Raw genomic sequence first — 10,779 nt, forward strand, 5'->3', positions numbered from 1 at the left:
AGCGAGTCTATCAGTAGATGCTTTCGTCGCATAGAGCTACTATTGCACAAAGCCACAACACTGCGTGCTGCCATTCGCTGTATGCTTTCGCTGCACCAAGCTGCTGTTTAGCTGCAAGACGCCACAACACAACTTCACTACAACAGTCTCGTCCACAACTTCACTACAAGAGTCCCGTCCATATTGCACTACGCTGAGCACTGGCCTGCTCCCGCTCTGAAGAGGTTTTTAGCCTTCACCGTTTTTGCTCAACCTCAGGCATTGGCCCACAGTGGCATCCGCTTCCTTTTTTCTTTTTCTTTTCTCCTTTTACTTTCTCCGTCACTGCCTAAAAAACAGTCGAGACGGTTTTTTTACCCACCAGTTTTATTGGTGCGAATTACTTTCCCTTCCTTCTTCTTCTTCTTCTTCTTCTTCTTCTTCTTCTTCTTCCTACTTCGAGTACAACCAACACAAAGCCATGTCTACATTGTGCAAAACCTATATCTAGTTCAAACATGGCTCGACATCTGAAATCTTGCCGGGCTTTTCAGGCCAAGGTCGTCGATGAACCGCTCACTCCAACCAGGAGTAGTAAGACGGTCGTTGCCACTGCAATCAGCCCGCAATCCCAGCACAGTGCTGATGGCGACGAAGAAGAGAAGTTGGAGCATGGCTCCCAGAATGTGCTAGACCACAAAAGCCCAGAGCAGGACAGTAGCAAGCTCAATCTTCCCAGGTCAAGCCCGGCCTGGGAAAAAACAAACACACAACTAGAACAACATATCACACGCCTGTTTCCATTGTCAAAAATACGAAAAAACGATCCAGACGATTCACTTGATCAGATTACCTCGTTCCTCAGATTCTTCTTCCTCGACCACACCATCTCTGAACCCACCCCAGAGCGAAGGTCGAAGAAGCCACGTCAGTCCAAATGCCTAACTGAGCTCTACATCAAACGCCGTGCACTGCGTAAGCAATATCGAAGGAGAGATAGGCTTGCCGTCCATGAGGTTGAGACCATCAGATCAGACTACAACCGTGTGCAAAAAGACATCAAGAAACTGAGAAAGATCATCCAAATACAAGAGCAAGACCGTGAAGCGCAGAAACAGCGGACGGCCTTTCTTAAGGACCCTTACGGGTTTGCAAAACGCATGTCCCAAAGCAGATCACGTGTGACACCAACTTTCTCGGAACAGGCCTGCTTTGAGTATTTCTCCAAACTTTATGAAGATCCCTCTCGTGAGCAAATTTTCTCGGATCCAGATTTCTGTCCAGCTACGAGTAAACCGTCCACACCACTATCTGATAACAGCCCCAGTTGGAAAGCCTTCCAGAACACTCTGAAAAAATGTAGAAACAAATCTGCAGCCGGTCCAAACGGTATTCCATACATAGTGTGGAAAAAGTGCAAATGTCTGCACGGCATTCTTTTCAATATCTTCGAGAAAGTCTGGAAGACAGGATCCATTCCGCTGTCTTGGCAGCTTCTCGCAAAAAGTGACAATGACTCTGACCCGGCGAAATTTCGCCCAATTGCCCTATCCAACTGTGACGGCAAGATTTTCTTTGCCATGTTGTCAAAAGTTCTGACTCGCCACATGCTGACGAATGGGTATTTTGACGGCATGACCCAGAAAGGTTTCTTGCCGGGTATGTCCGGTTGTATTGAACACGCCACTCTTTGTCACGAGGCCATGAAAGACGCCAAACGCCACAAGCGTTCGATTGCCATGGTATGGATCGATTTAAAGAACGCCTTTGGCTCAGTAAAACACAACCTGATCCAGAGGGCACTGCAACGCTACCACATCCCGCTGAAAATCAGGAACCTTATTTACTCTTACTATGAGCGTCTGACAGCATTCATTAAAAGACCACTCACTCAGACGATTTAGCAGTCTTCAGCAATCGAACTCATGGTGCGCAGAAGAAGTTAGATCTGGTTGATAGTTTCCTTGCCTGGTCAAAAATGCAGGCGGCCCCGCACAAATGCAGGTCGTACGCAGCCAAATTGACCAACAACAAATACACCTGCTTTGACCCCGCACTCAGAATATCGGAAACTCCAATACCAGCTCTAAACGGCCAACAATTCAAGTTTCTAGGCAGGATGCTAACAGATACAGTAGGTGAGATAACGCAACGCGAAGACCTCATAAACTCCACAAGATGCCTACTAAAGACAGTTGCCGAGACCAGACTATACGGACACCAGAAGTTGTGGCTCTACCAGCATCAAATCATCCCCAAAATAGCATGGCAGCTCGAGATACTTGATCTCAGCCACAGTTTCGCCAAACTCCTACACAGAATCTGCCTTCCATTCTTAAAGAAATGGGCAGGCTTGCCCAGACCCGCAGCACCAGCAATACTCTTCATCGGCGCTCGGGAGCGCTTCGGCCTACGTTTAACGTACATCCCTACGCTATGGAAGCAACGACAGGTCATTAGATGGAATATCATCAAGAACAGCAGCGACAAGAACATGGCAAACCTGTACCAACATCACAGCAAACAACAGTATCTGCTCACAAGACAATACTCCGCAATAAAAGAAATGGAATGTGCCGAGGCAGCGATCTCTGAAGCTAGTCCAACTAACCTCCAGCAAGGCAGGGCAGGACTCGGCTTTAGGCATGACAAACAAGAGAAAATCAAACCTAGAAAACAAATACTCAATACCATTCATGAAGGTGACTGCCAAGACCAGCTATCCCACCTCAAAAGCCTGCAAATGCAAGGCAGCTGGTTAAAGTGGAGAGACACGATGTTTGAAGACCTCACTTGGAAAAAACTGTTGTACGAAGGCTACGGGAGAACTTTTTCCTTTCAACTAAACTGTGTATTAAACACACTACCAACAGTTGACAATCTGAGGAGGTGGGGTAACTCTGTGGTCGAACAACAATGCCCTCTATGCAACAGGCAAGCTACGCTCCGTCACATATTATCAGCATGTCCAACAGCCCTCCACCAGGGCAGATATACCTGGCGCCACGACAACGTACTGAAATGCATAGTAAAACTAGTAAACGAAACCATACAAACTTATCAAAAGGCCACGGCATCAGCAGAAACGCAGAGTAATCAGAAGAGAATTGATTACATAACTTTCTGCAAGGCAGGAGAGAATCTCCCCAAACAGCCCCCCTCCCAACGCAAACGGCTAAATGACCAATTCGTAACTAGCTCAGCAGACTGGAAGGTCCTGGTGGACATGAAGGATGAGAAACTTGTTTTCCCCCACTTCATAGCACCTACAACCTGTCGTCCAGACATAGTGCTCTTCTCCAAAGAATTGAGAAGAGTTCTGTGGCTGGAACTCACGGTATGTAGTGAAGATCGCTTTGCACAATCGCGCGAAATCAAAATCGAACGCTATCGTCACCTTCATAACGCGTGTGTAAGGAATGGCTGGGAGACGGAAAGTCACACAGCAGAGGTGGGAGCGAGAGGCGCCATATCCACCAGCTTGGATTCCTTCGCGAGATCCTTGCGCTGCACTAAGGAACAGCGCAGGCTCTTGCGGAGGAATTGTCGCCAAGCAGCGCTGAACTCAAGCTATGTCCTATGGCTAAGGCGAAGGGAGCGAACATGGCGCGACTGGCCGTTGTATTAAAACTGTTTGGTGAACCTGTTGTAGAGCACTTGGTGGGCGATCGGCCACCCAGCGAGGATAGTTGGACGTCCTTAAAATCAAGATTTGAACTCGCCATTCCGGCCTCTAAAGGGCCGGGGGTGGACGATCGCCAACCTTGCCAACCTCTCGTAGTCACTTGTTCTTGTCGAATCGTTATTTTCATAGCCTACTCGACATTCGCCCTACAAATTACCATACATCACAACGCAACTACCTGTACATGACACACCATACCATACGGACACAACCACACCCCAACTGTACTGGGGGCCTATCTCTTCGAATTGCATTATATGAGTTTCTTTTTCCTTTTTTCTTTACCCGTTACTGTCTAAAAAGCAGTCGAAACGGTTTTTATCCACCATTTGATGGTGAGCATTTCCCTTCTTCTTACTAAACTGTGTATTAAACACACTACCAACAGTTGACAATCTGAGGAGGTGGGGTAACTCTGTGGTCGAACAACAATGCCCTCTATGCAACAGGCAAGCTACGCTCCGTCACATATTATCAGCATGTCCAACAGCCCTCCACCAGGGCAGATATACCTGGCGCCACGACAACGTACTGAAATGCATAGTAAAACTAGTAAACGAAACCATCCAAACTTATCAAAAGGCCACGGCATCAGCAGAAACGCAGAGTAAACAGAAGAGAATTGATTACATAACTTTCTGCAAGGCAGGAGAGAATCTCCCCAAACAGCCCCCCTCCCAACGCAAACGGCTAAATGACCAATTCGTAACTAGCTCAGCAGACTGGCAGGTCCTGGTGGACATGAAGGATGAGAAACTTGTTTTCCCCCACTTCATAGCACCTACAACCTGTCGTCCAGACATAGTGCTCTTCTCCAAAGAATTGAGAAGAGTTCTGTGGCTGGAACTCACGGTATGTAGTGAAGATCGCTTTGCACAATCGCGCGAAATCAAAATCGAACGCTATCGTCACCTTCATAACGCGTGTGTAAGGAATGGCTGGGAGACGGAAAGTCACACAGCAGAGGTGGGAGCGAGAGGCGCCATATCCACCAGCTTGGATTCCTTCGCGAGATCCTTGCGCTGCACTAAGGAACAGCGCAGGCTCTTGCGGAGGAATTGTCGCCAAGCAGCGCTGAACTCAAGCTATGTCCTATGGCTAAGGCGAAGGGAGCGAACATGGCGCGACTGGCCGTTGTATTAAAACTGTTTGGTGAACCTGTTGTAGAGCACTTGGTGGGCGATCGGCCACCCAGCGAGGATAGTTGGACGTCCTTAAAATCAAGATTTGAACTCGCCATTCCGGCCTCTAAAGGGCCGGGGGTGGACGATCGCCAACCTTGCCAACCTCTCGTAGTCACTTGTTCTTGTCGAATCGTTATTTTCATAGCCTACTCGACATTCGCCCTACAAATTACCATACATCACAACGCAACTACCTGTACATGACACACCATACTTTCTTCTTCTGCTGGTTAGCGTATTAGAGATAATACTATTATTTTGTGTGATACCTCGTTCCGCTTCTCCGTTCCAGATTGCCATTGGATCGTGATGGGCTGGCGGTATTGTGAAATTATGTGAAAATTAAACCTTGAACACAGCTGTTTTGGAGGGAATGACAATTAAGGCACATGTTTTTTGCAACAATAATGTCTGTGTTCATCCCAAGACATTAGTGTGAAGCACTTCCGTGACTTTCCTCCGGCATGTTGTAAGCGCTCCTTTTCCCCAAGCAAACCCTACACTCATTTTAGAACCCCGAGTCAAGCGGTGGTTAAGTAAAGGATAGTTCACTTATCCACGTTACGGTAATACCATTGGTTATACAATTGTATTGAGAACCAAAACCAAGTTAGAGCGGTAGTAGTACTGGTGACAAATAATCATAATCAAACCAACTATTTCCCGATCCATCCCGCAACCCACTGTATCGCGACATTGCCCAAACACCGATTTTGGAAACCCACGTTCATATGCCGTGTTCAATGTGACATTGTATACAGACAGCAGCAGCAGCAGTAGCAGCACAGGCTGAAATTTTAATGCGGCCGAAAATGTGTTTTAGCCCTGGGAGGCCGAAGTTTAAACGCGCCGAAAATTTGTGGACTCGCAATAATTCCACTTGTCAATTTCCAAAAATCCGAATAGAGAGAGATGGCTCTTGAACTGTTCGTGATGGTGTTTGCAAGCATCGTGTGGTCTCGCCTGGTGAAGAGAACGACAGGGTTGAGTTATCGTAAGTTACTCAACGGTATCATAGCTGGGAGGAGTAAGAGAACTCTGTGCTTTGTGTGTGGTCCAAGTGATAATAAAATCACAAATATAGTCACACGTAAAGTAACAAGAATGTCCTCCGGGAATCATTACCCGACCGCGCCGCCAGATTATACCATACTGGACACCTCATTATCCGCGTAGATCCTCACGTACACACAGGTACACACATACATGTAGATGTACATAGATTAATACGCACACACACACACACACACACACACACACACACACACACACACACACACACACACACACACACACACACACACACACACACACACACACACACACACACACACTGGGCATGCGAAAAATTAAAATTCCATGAAGTACATCCGTGATATGCCCCAGGCATATCGTAATCGTACAACTTATTACACAAATGTAACATTACAGTGATTAAGTCAAAATGGACTCATGCGGAAGCACTCTTGACAAGTGTTGTGTTTGAACATTGTAAACTGATACGTCCTTGATCCATCTCGTGCCTTTGCCCAACTACTACGAGGACTGCAAGCTCCACGCTCCTTTACCCTTACCTGTACACCAAGTCCAAACCACCTTTTCTTTGAAGAGACTTATCGCTGCATGTACATGTACATGTAACGTTAACACTATCAGGGTTGCGAAGCTGGCAGTCTGCGCATTATTGGCTACACGATACAAGGAAGACCCAATAATCTGGCAAGGGTCCAATGATTTTCACTACAATATCGAAGACGAAGACAAGGCAATTAATTATATAATTATGAATAATGGACTGACCAATTAAAATAACTAGTAATCGCTTGACGACAATGACAACCTAACAAATTGTCAGACGTATCAGCGCTGATGCGCTCAGAGCCAAGAGGTTGAGGAAAGGTACATGACATGTACATGTAAGTCATGCGCCAGAAGACAAACCTGAACGGGACGGCGCCGAATATTGCAGGGCGATACAGTACAGCGCAACGTCTTGTAAAGGTGGAACAGCTGACATAGTGTTCACGCGACTCGCCTTTTCTCTCTAAGATGGCTTATGGTTACCGAATGCTGAAGTCCGCTATTTACTCATGCAGCACATTATAATTTGTTGTGCATCTCAATACCTGCCGGTTACTGCTGCCTAAGCCGACATCCTGTGCATCAACAATTACCTACATGTAGTATTGAATTTGCTAAGCCACCAAACTAAACGTCCTGACAAAAAAAATAAAGAAGTAAAGTTAGCCGGATTCGCGGCCGCATCACGTGACGTGTTCAGGAACGTCCTGACTAGCTACTAGTACCACAAAATGGTGCGTGATTGTACATGTATCTTCCTTTTATACACTGGCCACATATCGCCCGACACTGAAGTAACACGTTAGTTGGCATATGCGGACAATGCCGACAGAAAAATTGGCAGAATTCCGTAATTTTCTGGTAAGTTTCATGCATGTTTGGTTTGTGGATAAAGAAATGGAGCAGAATTCGAGGAATTGCCCGCCATAAGGTTTGTATGGTTCTGCCAATTTCACTGCTGTTCGAGTAGAATCGGCCACCTTTTCGAGCATTATCCGCTAATGCCTACACTGAAGTGAATCAAGGAGCGGTGGGGGTGGGGCCTCAGGCGGCCAGAGGTCTCGGCGTCATGTGGCGACATGTCGTGACGTTTACATGTACATGTATAATTTGTATTTATTTATTTTATTTTATTTCACCGTACAATGACAGAAGCCAATGAAAAGAAGGGGGCGTTAGCCACCTATATGGCAAGAGAAGTAAAAGAACGAATGAAAAACGGAAGGGCATAATTATCGGAAGAAAAGAACGCATCAGCTGGGTGACATTTATGACTAGGTTGACAATTGACTAATGATATGATCAGTATACAATCACATGTACTTAGTGCAACCAGAAAAATCCGGAAACTATTATAATTATCCCACATGCCATCGTATTGTTGAATTCGAAACAGGACGACTGACGACATATCCAGACATTACAACGGGAACAGGTAGGTTGGGGAACGACATTTATTATAGACGACGAGACAAGAGACCAAGACGAACGAAACGACTACATTGAAGAGTGAGAAAAGAGAGAGAGTGTGAACTGCAAGATAAAGGGCCTGGGTAGCTATGGCAAATATGGGCGCGCAAGTAGCTACCCAGGCCAACGGAACAAAAGGAGACAAAAGGTGAGTACGTAAGTGCGTGCAGGCCAGCTAGAAAAGGTACGGGAGGTGGTACCTAACAGTATGTAGTTGGCAATCAAAGGGGAGGGCGTGAAAGCCAACCACGGCAACTTAACGTCTACATAATATGTGACCTCTGTTGTCTGTTCGAACATTTCAGATTGCGAACGCAAGCATTTTTTTAAATCATGAATATTACCCTTATGTAGGGTCTTTGGGATGGGTCAAAATCTGTTTTGTACAATGTACCACCACCTTATTTCCAGAATTCTCCCTTACAGTAAACTTGAGTAGGCTGAGAAAGATTGTTCAGGATAAGTACTACTTTTTACAGTGCTCTCAATGTCCAAAACATCACTGGAAATACAAATTTACAGAGGCGCTCATTTTCCACCGCTAAAAATGCCGCGTGAAATCCAGGTAGCAGTGTGAGTCAGTGTTCTTTACGGATAGATAGAACAGAGGTTGCGACCCCTGGGTCATTCGCAAAGCTGTCAACTCCAAACCAGGTACATGTACATCATGTAGTCGCAAGCCAGCGCTAGGCACAACAGTATGAATTAGTGGTAGGGACGTTGCGAGAACTATTTGCTAAGGGAGTTGGCTCTTCCACACACTACTCTAGATCCCCGGAACACTGAATCTCCGGCGGATTTGCTGAGCGGAAGATTCGATGGGCCTCTGATGTGCTCTGCAAGGCAGTCATGTGTTCGTCAAGTGTCAAGTCCTGTCGGTGGGAAAATCGCGACCAACGTGCTTACGTTCGTCCTTTTGTGTAAAAAAAAGAAGAAAAGATAAAAGCAAAATTCTCAAATTCGAGCAACACACAACAAAAACAGGAAAATACCGGGTTCATGAGCAGACAGTTCGCTAAGTGGTCAGAGAGAAAATAGTATCTGCGTGACAAATTACCAGAACGAGCGAAGACAGAAACAGTCCAACATCCTGCAGTTGGTGAGATGCTGAGATATGTGGCGCTGTAGAACTTCGCGCTTTCCTTCAAGGTGTCAAAGCCATCGCGCTCAACGGCTTAGCGCTGAAGCGGAATGGAATAGTTGAAAGCGAGATGATGCGTCGAGTCGTAGAAATGAACTCAACTGCTGATGCAATTTAGGGTAAAGATGCATTGTCTAATGATTTGTGACAAGCTGTTATGTGTTCCGCACGAGGACACTATGCATTTCCGATTGTCTTGATATCTGTTTTAGGCTAAAGAAGTTGCTGGGTCATTGGTTTTCATCACGAGCCGCACGAAAATGGGTATAAAAGAGAGGAGAAATCACCGAGAGTGGGATATGTACCTGCGTACTTATTGAGAAAGATAAGATACGACGACTTGTACTATCGGATCATTATCAATAAACGTTACTGGTAGGAATAGCTCTGAACTGAAAGTTTACTCAAAGGGAATATCTGGTCATTTTCAGTGCAGTGAATTATATTCTGCCGTCAGTCCAAGGAGTGAAGATGAGTCGAATCTCTGTGGCCTTAATCCTGTGTGCACTGTCACTACTCGTGGCGTCCAGCCCGCATCATTCGTCGTCAAATCGCCATCACAGTTCACATTCGTCGTCGAATCTCCGTCACGCGGAGCGTTTCCTCGACTCCTATGAAGACGGGTTAGACATGAATGGGGAAAATGAAGATGATGAGGATTCGTACGAGCCATCCTATGAACACAGCTCCAAGAATGAAAGTTCGATGGCAGCAGGAACTCGATCCGCGACTGACCCACCTACCTCTGCCGAGTGTTGTGGTGACTCAGAGCATGGTCTGGTCATATTCCGCTATACGACAACAAGTCTGAGCCACCATGATGCGAGGAAGAGCTGCCAGCGTAATGGTGGGGATCTTGCCGCCCCGCGGAACATGCAGGAATTTATTGTCCTGGAGAACTTGTTACGCGCATCAGTTGGGACACTTGGGTACTGGATTGGTTACAATGACATCAAGGAGGAAGGACGGTTTGTGGACAATGACGGAAACCTCGCCGTTATCAACAACTTTCTCCCTGACGAACCCAACAACGACCATGGTGGCGAAGACTGTGTGGATATGCAAGCTACATCAGGTTTGTTCAACGACTTAAAGTGCTCGGATATACTTTGGTATGCGTGCGAGTTCAGAATCCCTTGATGCACATTTGATCAGAAGAGGAGAGGGCGATAGCCTTTTCGTGGCGCATTGCAACGGAGCATGCCAAAATGTCTGACACGTACTCTTCAAAACGGTTTGTGTGTATTTGCACCTGCATATGCGGACAAGCGGATGCCCAGTCCATGTTCACCATCGATTTCTCCGTTCTCCTTTCGTTCTAAGCACAGCTGGACATGCACAATACGTAACTTGCCAAGATTGCAGCAATTCTCCTCTCCTTGTCTTTTTTTCTTATGCCATTGCTGACACATGACCCATCTCACCAGGGTGTGTCACTATCACCTGTTTCCGTTTCATTGCTTTGTGTTCCATTTCAATCCACCGCGCCTTTTTTCCAAGCTGCTTTGCATTCTTCATCCTTTTTTCTGCGTTGTGCCGCCCTACTGCCGCTCTGCCTAGCAGAACCTATTAGCTTCAGAAACCCAAACAGGCAAATGCCTAATAACAATGGACCCGCTGTGTAGGGTGGAGGAGGGGGGGGGGACATGGCTAATGGTAAATAGTGGCGGCGAAATAGAGCAGTTCCAGCACAGCTATAGAAACATAGGCGTAAAGCTAAAAGCAGGCATGAATGTGTT

General features: G+C 46.4%; 2 protein-coding genes across 2 annotated transcripts; both read left to right on the plus strand.

The window, feature by feature from the left end:
• Nucleotides 1–497: 497 nt before the first annotated feature.
• Nucleotides 498–1,883, plus strand: LOC135824206 (uncharacterized). Its single transcript, XM_065336938.1, has one exon. The coding sequence runs from the start codon at nucleotides 498–500 to the stop codon at nucleotides 1,881–1,883; it is 1,386 nt and encodes a 461-aa protein (XP_065193010.1).
• A 7,628-nt stretch (nucleotides 1,884–9,511) lies between these two features.
• On the plus strand, nucleotides 9,512–10,180 carry LOC135824207 (pulmonary surfactant-associated protein D-like). The gene has a single exon (XM_065336939.1). It carries the CDS (start codon nucleotides 9,512–9,514, stop codon nucleotides 10,178–10,180), a length of 669 nt encoding a protein of 222 aa, XP_065193011.1.
• The last annotated feature ends 599 nt before the right edge of the window (nucleotides 10,181–10,779 follow it).

This window comes from Sycon ciliatum, chromosome 9 (genome assembly GCF_964019385.1).
Source record: "Sycon ciliatum chromosome 9, ocSycCili1.1, whole genome shotgun sequence".
Classification (NCBI taxonomy): Eukaryota; Metazoa; Porifera; class Calcarea; order Leucosolenida; family Sycettidae; genus Sycon; species Sycon ciliatum.

Coding starts and splice junctions, on each gene's coding strand:
- LOC135824206 (XM_065336938.1), top strand. CDS start 498: ATGGCTCGACATCTGAAATCTTGCCGGGCTTTTCAGGCCAAGGTCGTC.
- LOC135824207 (XM_065336939.1), top strand. CDS start 9,512: ATGAGTCGAATCTCTGTGGCCTTAATCCTGTGTGCACTGTCACTACTC.